General features: G+C 42.4%; 1 protein-coding gene across 1 annotated transcript; it reads right to left on the bottom strand.

Moving 5' to 3' along the window:
- Positions 1–3,052: 3,052 nt before the first annotated feature.
- On the bottom strand, positions 3,053–14,188 carry LOC139763475 (3-hydroxyanthranilate 3,4-dioxygenase-like). Its single transcript, XM_071689567.1, has 8 exons — positions 14,079–14,188; positions 13,759–13,862; positions 8,917–9,082; positions 8,153–8,259; positions 7,510–7,643; positions 6,881–6,978; positions 5,106–5,225; positions 3,053–4,848 (listed from the first exon to the last, which is right to left on the bottom strand). Exons 2-8 carry the CDS (start codon positions 13,848–13,850, stop codon positions 4,669–4,671), a joined length of 897 nt encoding a protein of 298 aa, XP_071545668.1. The 5' UTR covers positions 13,851–13,862; positions 14,079–14,188; the 3' UTR covers positions 3,053–4,668.
- Positions 14,189–15,404: the final 1,216 nt, after the last annotated feature.

Here is a 15,404-nt window from a genome sequence, read left to right as displayed (position 1 = left end):
ATTGTTGGAACCACTATTCCCTCAAACATACCCATTTTTGCTTTCCGAGATAATGTTCTCGACTTCCACACATTTTTCAAGGCTCCCAAAATTTTCGCCCCCTCCCCCACCCTATGATCCACTTCCGCTTCCATGGTTCCATCCGCTGACAGATCCACTCCCAGATATCTAAAACACTTCACTTCCTCCAGTTTTTCTCCATTCAAACTCACCTCCCAATTGACTTGACCCTCACCCCTACTGTACCTAATAACCTTGCTCTTATTCACATTTACTCTCAACTTTCTTCTTCCACACACTTTACCAAACTCAGTCACCAGCTTCTGCAGTTTCTCACATGAATCAGCCACCAGCGCTGTATCATCAGCGAACAACAATTGACTCACTTCCCAAGCTCTCTCATCCCCAACAGACTTCATACTTGCCCCTCTTTCCAGGACTCTTGCATTTACCTCCTTTACAACCCCATCCATAAACAAATTAAACAACCATGGAGACATCACACACCCCTGCCGCAAACCTACATTCACTGAGAACCAATCACTTTCCTCTCTTCCTACACGTACACATGCCTTACATCCTCGATAAAAACTTTTCACTGCTTCTAACAACTTGCCTCCCACACCATATATTCTTAATACCTTCCACAGAGCATCTCTATCAACTCTATCATATGCCTTCTCCAGATCCATAAATGCTACATACAAATCCATTTGCTTTTCTAAGTATTTCTCACATACATTCTTCAAAGCAAACACCTGATCCACACATCCTCTACCACTTCTGAAACCGCACTGCTCTTCCCCAATCTGATGCTCTGTACATGCCTTCACCCTCTCAATCAATACCCTCCCATATAATTTACCAGGAATACTCAACAAACTTATACCTCTGTAATTTGAGCACTCACTCTTATCCCCTTTGCCTTTGTACAATGGCACTATGCACGCATTCCGCCAATCCTCAGGCACCTCACCATGAGTCATACATACATGAAATAACCTTACCAACCAGTCAACACTACAGTCACCCCCTTTCTTAATAAATTCCACTGCAATACCATCCAAACCTGCTGCCTTGCCGGCTTTCATCTTCCGCAAAGCTTTTACTACCTCTTCTCTGTTTACCAAATCATTTTCCCTAACCCTCTCACTTTGCACACCACCTCGACCAAAACACCCTATATCTGCCACTCTGTCATCAGACACATTCAACAAACCTTCAAAATACTCATTCCATCTCCTTCTCACATCACCGCTACTTGTTATCACCTCCCCATTTACGCCCTTCACTGAAGTTCCCATTTGCTCCCTTGTCTTACGCACCCTATTTACCTCCTTCCAGAACATCTTTTTATTCTCCCTAAAATTTACTGATAGTCTCTCACCCCAACTCTCATTTGCCCTTTTTTTCACCTCTTGCACCTTTCTCTTGACCTCCTGTCTCTTTCTTTTATACTTCTCCCACTCAATTGCATTTTTTCCCTGCAAAAATCGTCCAAATGCCTCTCTCTTCTCTTTCACTAATACTCTTACTTCTTCATCCCACCACACACTACCCTTTCTAAACAGCCCACCTCCCACTCTTCTCATGCCACAAGCATCTTTTGCGCAATCCATCACTGATTCCCTAAATACATCCCATTCCTCCCCGACTCCCCTTACTTCCATTGTTCTCACCTTTTTCCTCACCTTATATATATATATATATATATATATATATATATATATATATATATATATATATATATATATATATATATATATATATATATATATCATTAATGAGATAGCCTTGATTACTTGATACAATTGCCCGTGCCATCTAGGCTAACAAATGTTAATAAAATGTTCTTTGTAAAGGATTGTTTTCTAATTAAAATCTTTTCCATTTTACATTCCCACTAGTTCAGTAGCAAGATTAATGAAAAAAAAAAGTGTATGGAGAGAGGAACGCGCATAAAAAACATATGGGATATGTATGTTGATTATCCATAGTAAGAACTGTGAAAATACTAAACTATAACTTTAACAAAATAGGCTACCAATATCTATTTGCGTAAGGAAAAGAATGGTAAAAAAAACCCAACCGGTCTAAGCAAGTCAACCATATTTTAGTTATGCTTAAAGCATACATTTTCTGAAATTACAAATTGAACCGTTTTCAATGATTGTAACTTTCAGCTTGTGACGCTCAACCCCAGATGGCGCAGATGGTTCTCGGCGTCACAGTGAATACAACGAGTACACTTTTTCAGTGGATCTTCCTCTAGTTGTGAGTAGCTAAGTATCTTTTTATACCACAGTACTCGAAGATATGCAAGCTGAATTTCTATATCGAAATGAATTGCATAAACCACCAAAACTATATAAATACAAATAAAAGTCCACAGGAATGAAACACATTATATTCCCGTAAACCTGGAAGAAAAAAAAGCTGAAAGATGATCACTCGCCACAGCAGATGACAAATACAAAACGAACATAAGAGTCCAGACTCTCTGAACATAGTTGTACATAACACAAATGTTTATTGCTTGGTTCCTCCTACAGTAAAGTTTCCGCTATCAATTTCTGTAGGGCCTTCCCTGCGTCGTATGCACTGCATCACCATTCCAATATATATTTTATGGATTCTTAAGAGTTGTGGAATTCTCTACACTTTACCTGCCAACACAATGCAGTTCTTGTTCATGCGATGAGTTGTTGATCTGACCCCCGGGGAGGAACTAAATGCCATGGAGTTTTTAGACTGCATCCACACACACATTTATCCTACCCTTTTGGTTCTAAATAGCAGCCTACACTTCACGCATGTGCACCTAGACATCTTCTACATGCCATGGATATTTCGAGGAGCATAATAACCATCCTTCACTAACCCTGAATTAACAAGTCCTATGCCATCATAAAATATGATTTCCCCCCTTCGTCTTAGATGCATTCAACACGGGTAAACCGTTTTAAACTTGTTGCCTTGGACATCTTGATGCCATATTATATCTGAGGTCCCAGGAACAAAAGCAGATGAGGGAAACAGAATAACAATCAGACCAGTTTAAAACTTTATTAATGGGAGCGATGCTTTTTATAAGAATGGAAGAAACTATGAACATTGCGACCGAAACAGAAAGTCCATCGCGTCCTTAACACATGTACAGACTGAGGTCTACCACTGTCCAGGTATTCACGACACATAAATCATTAAGTCAGCTCGCAGGTAATGATATTTGAATCACACACTGTGGCGTACAATGCCTTGGATCGCCACCACGATTCTCCAGCCCCTATCACACAGACCGACACACCAACAGCTCATAAATGACCACATTGGTTTCATATATACATGTTCTACTCGTTGGCACACTTCATACAATGCATCTCTCTTAATCATTCAACATCTTCCACCTTAACAAGAGCTCACCCAAACTATAAATCTCTTTTTAGGCATTAAAGAATTGTGTGATTCACCAATGGATGTTAACTTGGCTTGAAGTTACTCATTTTCTGACGGTACAACGGTTCGCAAGAGGCCGCCTCGTGTCCAGCGAAATTTCTGACATACAAAATAAACGACAAACCGAATAAGTGCGCAAGTGCACGGTCTGTGCTGACTGCCCACCATGTTATCCTTTTCACGTGAAGACCAGCTCCTCCTTCAACTACATAACCATAAGCACATGAACATTTTATTTCATTTTTTTGTTTTGCTGGAGTGGGATGAGAGTTCTCACAACGTTGTTTCTGCTGGAGGCGTTCAAGAAATTTTGGACACTTAGAAAGTCCATAGAAAACGATGGGTCTCCTAGATCGAGTGGCCAGAAAACGATTTGTTTATAATCTAACTCCTCTCTGCTTCCACGTCGTCTAATTATCAATTTGAAGAACAGATTTAACAGATGTACATTTCATGCATATTCAATTGACACGTATGGCAAAAAAAAGAAAAAAAAAAAGATGGTTAAGGTAGCATCTTCATCCATACAGCATATACCCATCAACCTCTCTCGTGTTGTACTCATTACAAGTGATCTACTTTCTCTCATCTTTGCTTCCACTTCGTCTAAAGAGACTTTAATCGAGAGTATATCTGTAAAGAACCGATAAGGGAGTTTTTGATCACACTCTTAACACTGCGGCATACAATCTGTGACGTCAGACACCACGAGAGTAAACATATACCGTTAAAGACACAAGCTGTACGTGGTATGGGCACATCTCGCATTAACAATGACCGCAAATGTCTTCACGGGTCAATAACACGAGTTTTAAGTCCTCACTGAGCGGGAACGAGAATATACCGGTGGGCATTCCATACGAACCTATTCACACTACCGCCTTACAGCAGGTCACTTATTGCGTAAAAATTCAGAAATTTCGCTTAGCATCGGCGACCAGCCCATGCAGACGACCAGATCCCACTGCCCGCTCCACAACACAGTAAGCGTAGTATTAATAGCACCAATAATAAATCGTACTTCAATTACTTACCCTAATACTTCATTACTCGTATATTTCTCATATGAATTACTATAACCGGGTGAATACTCGAAGCCTGACAATATTTGGCCTTTGTGTTGGTAATGATGACCATCCACTTACAACAAATATCCAATGATTCCCTGCGTTGCTTCCACCGCTGGGCCAGGCCGGCACCTGCAGGCCGATGTTATTGCTTGAGGTGGGTGAAAGCACGCCCCTTATTGCCTGGATCCATGACAATGGAGATGGTTATTGATCCCTCCCGGCGGATGTGTTTGTAGGGCGTGTCCACCCGCACAAGGATGGAGTCGTTGGGCTTCAAGGCGACCGTGTCGTCGTTCCCCAACATCAACGAGCTCTCGCCTTCCTGCTCGCGGAGGAATACATGCGTCAGCGGTTAAAGGCAGATGGGAGCCACTTCGCCTAGTTCTCGAGACCTCACCTAGACTAGCAGCTTATGTGGCCATGCCACTAAGAATGAATATATTACATCAAAATATAAAAATCATGAGGAAAACATACGAAAGTGATGTGCCAATGTTTCTAATCTTGTGTGATACGATCCATAACACCACGATACTTTAAAAAGTTGGCGGAGGACAAGACATATATGAAGGTTCTCACCAGCTGCCACAGCCAAGTCTCAGCCTCCTTCAGGCGATGCTCGGTGGTCCCTGGTCCTAATACTACGATGTCGCTCTGGTAGCTGAGGTCAAAGAGCCTCTTGCTGCCCTCTTGTTGGATCTGAGGGCGGCCAGTCAAGATTAAACTGATACTTATACGTAGACAACAACATTTCATCTCGATTTCTGCCTTGAGTGAAAGAGTACGTCTCTAGGTAATGAAATCACACACACACACACACACACACACACAGGAGAAACTACCTGACAGACTACATGGTTTCAGGGAGAAGTTATATGAAAAAACTTAGATTGCAACGACAGAGAAATAAGAGAAATAAGAGAAATAAGAGAAAAGAGTTCCGTTGTAGACAAAAGAGATGGCTGGGTGGAATGGCTGTGTCTGAGCTGCCCCCAAATAACTCAACACTATGTCTCAAAGGAGGCTAGGACAGAAGTTGGATCTTCAAGGACGAATAAGGGTGGAAAAAAGGACACGTTTTATGGAAGCCTACTATTGGGCTGAGGTCACCAGCGGCGTGCCTCAGGGTTCGGTCCTGGGCCATTCCTCTTCTTGACCTACGTGAATGACATGCTAGATGGACTGGAATCCTATCTGAATATGTTTGCAGACGATGCCATAAGTACGGAGGGAAGAAATGAACGAGTGGGATTGCATCAACTTCTGAGGGATCTGAACCAACTTCAAGCCTAGTCTGATGCGCAGTTTGATGAAGTGTAACATAATGAGGATGGGACGCAGTGCAAAGAGGCCTCAATATGAGTATTATCTGCTCGGAGACAAGATGCAGGAATGTGTGTGCGAGATGGATTAGAGTTGATATCGTCTTAGTCTGTTACCAAAGTCCCACATCAGAAGGGCAGTACAGGAGTTAAAACTGTCTGCTGGCATATATGAAAACTGCATTCATGTCTTAAGTACTAAATGCGAATAAATTCTCGTATCTGTCACAATGGTTGACGTAGATTAAGAAAAAAAATCTTACCTAAACTGTAACCTTTATATAATATCAATGTAATCAAAGAAACTCCTGTGCAGCTTAATCCTCCTTAGTCACACCTCGAAAGTTATCTTTTCTGAGGAATTAAAAATTCAATGTAATCTAACCCCAAGCAGTGAAATCTTAGTGCAATTATAGTAACCTTTGCAGTGAATTTTCAACATGATTTAGTTCTGAACAATGAAACCTCAATCTAATTCAAGCTTTGCAGTGAGAATGGAATTTGATCCATCTCGTTCATACATTTTAATGTAATCTTAAAGCCGGGACCTTCTTTTTATTTTCAAATCCAGCGATTAAAACCATCTGTGATTGAATTCAGGGCAGTGAAATTCATGTGACTGAATTCAGGGCAGTGAAATTCATCTGTGAGTGAATTCAAGGCAGTGAAATTCATCTGTGATTGAATTCAGGGCAGTGAAATTCATCTGTGATTGATTTCAGGGCAGTGAAATTCAATGTCCTTCGACCTGACCCAGTGAAAACTGAATATAACTCTAAACTGAATAGTGAGCCATCAACATCATTAAACCTAGAACCCCGAAGACATAATGTGATCTTACTGTGAACAGTGGAACCTGAGTGTAAACAAACATTAACAGTGGAATACAAATGTAACTCAAAAGTAATCAATCCCTAAAAAAATAAGTGTAATCGTAATGTAATTAAATCCCAAGCTCGGCTCAATTTCAACCCTCGGGAGTGACCCGTGAGCTATGGATGTGGCAAAAGAAAACGGGAGGTCAGATCTAACCTCTGCACGGTGCTTGTTCAACCACTTGGCCAAGGAGAACGGTTCCTCAAGCCTCCGCACGGAGTCTGGCTTCCAAGGCGGGTTTTCCGTGATGGTTCCTGGAAGAGGAGAGAGAGAGAGAGAGAGAGAGAGGTCTGGTCATTGGAGCTTATTCATCAGTATATATATATATATATATATATATATATATATATATATATATATATATATATATATATATATATATATATATATATATATGCACACACACACACACACAAGAGCTTGGCTCATATGGCCTAACCTTAACATATTCTTTGCCAATTACACAATAATAACAACAATAATACAATAATCAAAAATTATAATACATAATAATAAATAATAATATTAATAATTACAAAGAATAATAACAGCAACAATAATATCAATAATAACATTAATGCCCAGTGATCTGGAGTCTATTATTCATACTTTGCTCCGAAGGAAAGCAGCAGCTCGGAAAGGGCGCAAAAACAAAAACAAAAACAAAAACAAAAGAATTAAAGGCACGAGAGAGAGAGAGAGAGAGAGAGAGAGAGAGAGAGAGAGAGAGAGAGAGAGAGAGAGAGAGAGAGAGAGAGAGAGAGAGCAGCAGCGCATCGCCTCACCAGGGATGGGCTTGCCAGTCTTGAACTGCTCCGAGGCGAAGAACTCCTTGATCACGGGACCCAGCTGGACCCCGAGGTCTGCGCAGTAGAACCAGCGCTCGAAGAGGATGTCGGTGCTTCCGTCCACGAAGTACCTGGGGAGGGAGACCAGACGGCGGGAAATCAGATGGCCGGGAGAAAACACACCGTCTGACCTCAGCCAATGAACTAGTCGGCTTTCCAAATAACCTCGAGCAAAATGTTGACGGGTTACGAGTTGCATTATGACAGTGAGGCACAGGTGATCAAATATACATTGTTTATCCTAACAAATAACGTACTTTGATCAGTGAATTTCATCCACAAAATCTGGCAAATTTATAAACGCAAATATTTAACAAATTCGACACTTTAGTTATGAATGAATCTTGAGCTAAAAAAAAAAAAAAGGGGCTCGCGAAGCTTCGATTATCGTTCTAAAAAAAAAAGCGAATCGAAATTCTATTACAAAAACTTTTACTTCAAGTTAGATTTGGGGAGAGGGGGTGTTACATTAAGTTTTGGGAGGAGGAGGAGGAGGAGGTGGAGGTATTACATTAACTTAAGAGAAGGGGAGAGGGAGTTACATTTAAATTAAAAGTTAGTTCGTTACGTTATAACATACCTCAGAGCGTCCAATTCTTTCTTCATCCGCTCCCGTTCAATGACCAGGCCAACGGTGTCTGAGTACCGCTGGGGCGAGTGTGGGATCTTGCCAGGCAACTGAAACACCTGCGAGGGGAACATGTGTACACCCAGATGCGAATGTGTACTTAACTACACATGTGAGCTACCTGACCATTGTAGTCACTACACCCACAACTATACACCACTGGTCTCTGACCTGACCTTTATAGTTTGGGTCAATGGCTTGGGGTCACAATGATAAGAGTTAGGTCAAGATTCAGATTAAAAGAAGAAACAGAACAAATTACGTCTTCCCTGTCAGAGACATAATGACACACTTGGCCTTAACTATATCTTCTCATAATATACACCTCACCTACACACCTTATTTCACTGTGATCAGCACTTTTGCATAATCTATTGTTCCATTCTATATGTATTTCTACCTCACAGATGCTGTTATAAAAAATAGTTATGCATGAGCTAAAATTTTTACCTAAAGTAGTAACATTTCATGAGTATATGCTCATTCTAAACAAAGAAAACGGAAAAAAAATACATTCTCTTTCTTTTACGATGATACACTACAATAGATTTCACAGATTATCAGTACTCCTAATCAGTCCTATCTTGTTTTGTTCTCCAGATTATGAATTAGATTAACGTCACCCAGCGACCTAACACGAGGCTGTGACCTCGTCTAAGTCTCCTACGTGACCTAAAGTCACCAAATTGATCTCACCGTGAGGTCAGAGGTCTCACCTCTCCTTCCTTGATAATAACGTCCCTGAAGGCCCCGTTCACGAGGGTAACGAGGTTCATGTCTCCCTTGACCATGTAGAAGAACTCCTCGCCTTCCTCCAGGTGGAAGTCCTTCCTCTGGTTCGGTCCACCGACGTAAAACACCTTCAGTTGCCCGTCGCCGTGCCTAAGGGGGTACAGGACAGTTACCAGGGTCTGCCTGGAGCAAGCACACTGGTCGCTGGGTGTCACTGGTAGTACCAGGGACAGAGATGTACAGAGGGAGTACCTGGTAACTGGGAGGGAGAGAAACCGGGGGTACTTGTGGTGGCGCCTGGTACCCGTGGTACGTGTGAGATGGTACTTTGGGAATACCTGGTAACCAGGGGGGGGGAGGAGATACAGGTGGTGTCTGTGGTGATACCTGGTACCTGGGGATGAGATATGAGTGGTTCGTGGTACCACCAATGCTTATAATCTTTAACCACATTCGTCAGGTGCTTAACGAGCGCTAACTAGCCTAACCTACGCTAGAAATAGGGCTATCGACCTATTACAGGTGGCCATTAGACCTCCCTTCCGTTTTCGTACGAGGCGCAAACCACGGTAACCTTTTGACCCATTAAGAACAGGAACAAGATGTCTACTACGCATGGCCCAGCGCAGATGCCGATGTCAGACGTACAAAAGCAATGAAATACACCCTTAACGCTGGGTACTATTCAAAACAGGGAATAGTACAGCGTTAGTACATACCAAATCCCGCGACAGCTTCAATACATTTCGAACTCAACGCCAAACACAACAGAAACTACACTGTGAGGGGCACCACACCATACACCCCCAGTCCGAAAGGACTGGGGGTGCTTGCCACGGTCCGAAACTATGCAATCCACAATGATATTCGAGAGATTCTTATCTTCAAAGTGATGATAAGGGAAAGCCTTACCCACGCACCCACTCACACCCACACACCAACGTCCTATCATAAAGTATGGGGACTACATGGGTCTCTCGCCCAAAGCTTCACATATTATATGACTACCTGGCTAGCTACGTGCTATACCACCCTTGGCCAGGTATACGAACATCCTCACCTTACTCCCAGCTACAGTGGTTACTTAACCGCGCATGTAACAACATCTTGTCCTTGAGCTTCGGGGAACGTCTTACCAACCAAACACCGGTACGTTAGCGAGGATCCCATACCCTCTACAACTCTTATCAGTGCCAAGTAATTGGGAGAGAGAGAGAGAGAGAGAGAGAGAGAGAGAGTAGACAACGCTCTAAACTCCGGTTGCCTTTGGGGGAGGTGTCTCGCCACCACCCGCTGCTTGTTGTCAGTGTGTCTGACGCGCCTACCACAGTGTCTGACAAGATTATGGATGTGTCGCGCCTCTCTCTCTCTCTCTCTCTCTCTCTCTCTCTCTCTCTCTCATAATAATAAAAATAATGATAATAATGATAATAATAATGATGAATGAGAAAATCACAGAATACTTGCTTTCACTGTCGTTTGCAAACAACTCGCCTTAATATGCTTGCATTAAGTCGTACACTACACTAATATTAGACCTGTGTCACCTAAACTATATAACAGATTACTATATATATATATATATATATATATATATATATATATATATATATATATATATATATATATATATATATATATTATCCCTGGGGATAGGGGAGAAAGAATACTTCCCACGTATTACCTGCGTGTCGTAGAAGGCGACTAAAAGGGGAGGGAGCGGAGGGCTGGAAATCCTCCCCTCCCGTTTATAATTTTCCTAAAGAAGAAACGGAGAAGTGGGCCAAGTGAGGATATACCCTCTAAGGCTCACTCCTCTTTTCTTAACGCTACCTCGCTAACGCGGGATTAGGCAATTATGTATGAATATATATATACACACCAATGCCAACTTATGGACAACAGATCCTTCTCCACTAACAACAACAACAACATGGTTGTGTGAAGCAATACTGTACAGCCTGTGTTATGCAGCAGACTCATGCTGATGTACTATAACCCTTGCACTGCTTACGTGGGGTGACCATCAAATGTTAGGGATGCGGTCGATCAGCGGAGTTTAGCTAGGTACGCAACGCTACTCCTCACCCTGTAAAAATACACACCCACACATCATATATGTGTGTGTGTAAACACGCGCATGGGACACAGTGAGAGATGGAATCGAGGAAGACAATCATGATCTAGAAGGAAATAGAACCAGCATGTGTGTGTGTGTGTGTGTGTGTGTGTGTGTGTGTGTGTGTGTGAGGGGGACGTTGGAATTGACTTAATCCCTAACCTTTCGCTGCTGGCATACCTTAGCGAGATTTCCAATGTGAGGCCAACCTTCTGTTGGCGAATGTTAAGAAACGCATTCCCGTACGTAGATAACTTGTGAACATGGTGTACATAATAATAAGTCACCATTAGCATATGGTCCTCAGGTCTGGTCACCGTGCTTAAGCATAATAAACTGAGTGTTCAGAGGGGAGAAAATAAAAAGATTAGAGTTGTGCAGAGGAGGGTGGATGTGTTGGTAATGAGATGCTTGAGGACAATATGTGGTGTGAGGTGGTTTGATCGAGTAAGTAATGAAAGGGTAAGAGAAACGCGTGGTAATAAAAAGAGCGTGGTTGAGAGAGCAGAAGAGGGTGTTTTGAAATGGTTTGGTTACATGGAGAGAATGAGTGAGGAAAGATTGACACAGAGGTGGAGGGAACGAGGAGAAGTGGGAAAACAAATTGAAAGTGGAAAGAATGAGTGAAAAAGACTTTGAGCGATCGGGGCCTGAACATGCAGGAGGGTGAAAGGCGTGCAAGAAATAGAGTGATCTGGAACGATGTGGTATACCAGGGTCGACGTGTTGTCAATGGATTGAACCAGGGCATGTGAAGCGTCTGGGGTAAACCATGGAAAATTTTGTGGAGCCTGGATGTGGAAAGGGAGCTGTGGTTTCGGTGCATTATGCATGACAGCTAGAGACTGAGTGTGAACGAATGTGGCCTTTGTTGTCTTTTCTCCCCTCGAGCGCATGTCGGGGGAGGGGGTTGTCATTTCATGTGTGGCGGGGTGGCGAAGGAAATGAGTAAAGGCAGCAAGTATGAATTATGTACGTGTGTATATATGTATATGGCTGTGTATGTATATATATATATGTATACGTTGAAATGTATAGGTATGTATATATGCGTGTGTGGACTTGTATGTATATACATGTGTATTCCTGAGTCCACGGGGAAAATGAAACACGATAAGTTCCCTAGTGCACTTTCGTGTAATAATCACATCATAGGAGAAACAAGAAAGGAATATATACAAGGAAGAGACGTGGCTAAGACGCCATGTGGTAAACAAGTGACTTGATCACGCGCTCATTTGTGATCCTTTCCAATATATATATATATATATATATATATATATATATATATATATATATATATATATATATATATTGTGGATGGGTGTTACCAGACTCTGCCTGCTCGAGTTACACCGCGAGTGAAGTCACTTAAAAGAGGCTGTGTCACCGGGAGTACAGTACTCTCAGTCTTCATCAAAGAACCTCTTACTCCAAAGGCGTCTACATTTCCCATTCACTGGAAGTAGCGTAGCCTACGTATGTCTTAAGAGGCTTCAGAAAGGTCCTAGGTAACACCAAAGACTCACAGAAAGCGGTTCTAAAGTGGTTATACTTTATGTGAATACGTGTATATGAGCATAACTAAACTCTGAGTGTTAATAGGATCATGCAATGTATTATCAACTGTCAAGTTTGGGAAAGATACGTCTACACCATAATTGGAACACCGCTTTGCCATGGCAATACTACAGTGGACAAGGTCGCTTTGGAAGAATATTCTAACAGAAGCAGGATGTATTCAGACTGAAACTGAAAACATAAAAGACATTAATAGGAACTTTCAGTAACTCACATATTCTAAACGTCTATCAGTGTTGCCCAGTTGTCATAACCACGATACACCATTTCATACTTGCAGTAGCAGGCCAAGTACTATAACACCCACGGTTATTTTGCCAGTTTGCCGTAAATCATGGGACGCCCAAGCCATTTTCAAACAAATCATCATTAACTATCCGTTTACTTCTAAAAATAGAGTGCAAGTTTCTTCTTATACTATATACAACGACTAAGGTACAAGCACACACACACACACACAAACACAGACGCTCGTGCGCGCATTCGCAATATAGAAATATTCAGTGATTAACCTAACCCAAATCTTTCGTAGTTACGAATTTATGGATGTGTCACGGTGACTTGCGCATCTAATGTCAGTTCTTGAAGATAACGTTCTGTGCATCTTAATAAAACCTATAACAAAGGTTACTAGATCTAATCTGAGTTAATTTTCTCAGGAGTTTAAGCTATGGCGAAGTACGCGCCAGGTATTGTATTTACAATGCGCTAGGTTTTGTACTTACAACGCGCCGGGTTTTGTATTTACTTCACACCAGGTTTTGAACTTATGACGCACTAGGTTTTGAACTTAACGCGCTACGTTCTGTACTTACAACGGGCTAGGTTTTGTACTTACAATGGGCAAGGTTTTGTACTTACAAAGCGCCAGGTTTTGCCCTTACTTCACACTAGGTTTTAAACAACGCGCTTGGTTTTGAACCTAAACATGCTAGGTTTTGAACTTAAACGCGCTAGGTTTTGAACTTACACGCACTAAGTTTTGTACTTAAACGCGCTAGGTTTTGAACTTAAACGCGCTAGGTTTTGCACTTACAACACGCCAGGTTTGTATTTACTTTGCACCAGGTTTTGAACTTATAACGCGCTAGGTTTTGAACTTAAACGCGCTAGGTTTTGTACTTACATCATCTTATTGCAGACGGGAGGCAGGAAGAACTTCTTGTTCTGTTCTATCCAGTCCGGGATGGTAAGGTGAACGTACGTTAAAGATGCCATCACTAGCTTGAACTGCCAACAGAGAGAGGGAGAGAGCCAAGATTATTTTCAGACACTATATCCTCTCAAAGTGATCAAAATACATTCCACAGGTCGCCGTAATGATACCAACTGAATTCTGAACACATAAGCAGAAAATACTGTGGTTGTTCTTCGGCATGAGGTCAAATATAGGTACCCATCAACAACTTCAAACTACTACATAGCAACAGTAATCAGGGTACAGACCCGAAGGGAAGCGCGCAATTTAGATGCTCTCTAGTGGATGCCGCTCCTCCAACTGAAGCGCGTTAGACAGTCGTCACAGACACTGGAACTCGCAAAGGTACCAATGACGACTTTATTTATCGTATTTTTTTTCCGTCACTCACTCGCGCCATGGGCCTCTCTTTTCTTCACAACGATGGAATGTTGTCACGTACATGATGATAATAAAAATCGTAAAAGAAAAATGACTTTAAAGAGTGAGAGAGAGGGAGAGCGTGTCTTAGTTTACTAAAAGTAGTTTAAGTACGGCGATGAGAACAGCTGAAGAAAAAAAAAAGTTATCGGTGAAGGTTACTTATGACGCAATAAGTGGGATGAGCAGGCGAGACCAGTGTTATGAACTAGACATTTTTTTTTTTTTTAGCAGCTTGAACAGTGTGAGGCAACAGGACTGCCTGCTTGCTTCTTTCTATCCCTTGCATGATCTGCAACTTCAGTTATACCCGGGTCGTTTTAGAACTGCATTCGTCTCGGCATCTGTTCGACCAGTCATGAGCCGTATGCAGGCTTGAGTGTGGTAGCCTCATGGGGGCTGAGAGTGTAGTGGTAGCAGAATCTACCTTTTCGTTCGGTCGGCGCATGTAGTTTGACGCTGAGAGCCTTAACTGACTGTTGATACCCCGGAAAGGCCATAGAACCGACCAACCTCGACCTGCCAAATGGACCACTTCTCAGCACCCGGAACGATCGAGGCAGTCGACCTTGCCCTTCGGTGGAATGTCCACTTTTTAGAATAATGGCGTAGCTGGGCTACCCTACGACCGCCTATGTAGGTCCGGGTTGATCATACCTGCGCGTTCACCGCAAAGTACCACAGACCCTTCTATGGTTTCTTCCCTGGGCATCGTATGCCCTGGTTCAGCCCGCTGACGGGACACGGGATCGAAACGCTTCCGGAATAAAGTAAAGCGGACAGAGCCGACCACGGGATCCTGTTTAATGCCTGCCTTTCCACTTTCTTTTCCGCTGGGTGGATGACCGACCTGACCGTGTTTTCTGGGACAGTCATGCGTCCGCATAGATCACCCTGTTGCAAACCGTCTTCCGAGGTGGCGATCCCCAACGACCGTATTCTTCCACGGTTCCGAACTAGCCGAAGCGCCGTGATCACGCGGGTTCAATCTGAGCTGAAGGGCGTAGTAAATAAACATTCAAGGGTCGTTACAAACCACTCCAAACGCGGTGATTTAATAATTACTAAGATACAATTAATATACAAACATGAGACAAACGTGTCAGCAGGAAAGCAGGTGTCCTGCCTGTTACAGAGGAAAAAAAAAAAAAAAG

This window comes from Panulirus ornatus, chromosome 47, assembly GCF_036320965.1.
Source record: "Panulirus ornatus isolate Po-2019 chromosome 47, ASM3632096v1, whole genome shotgun sequence".
NCBI classification, from domain to species: domain Eukaryota; kingdom Metazoa; phylum Arthropoda; class Malacostraca; order Decapoda; family Palinuridae; genus Panulirus; species Panulirus ornatus.
This window is presented reverse-complemented; position numbering and strand designations above follow the sequence as displayed.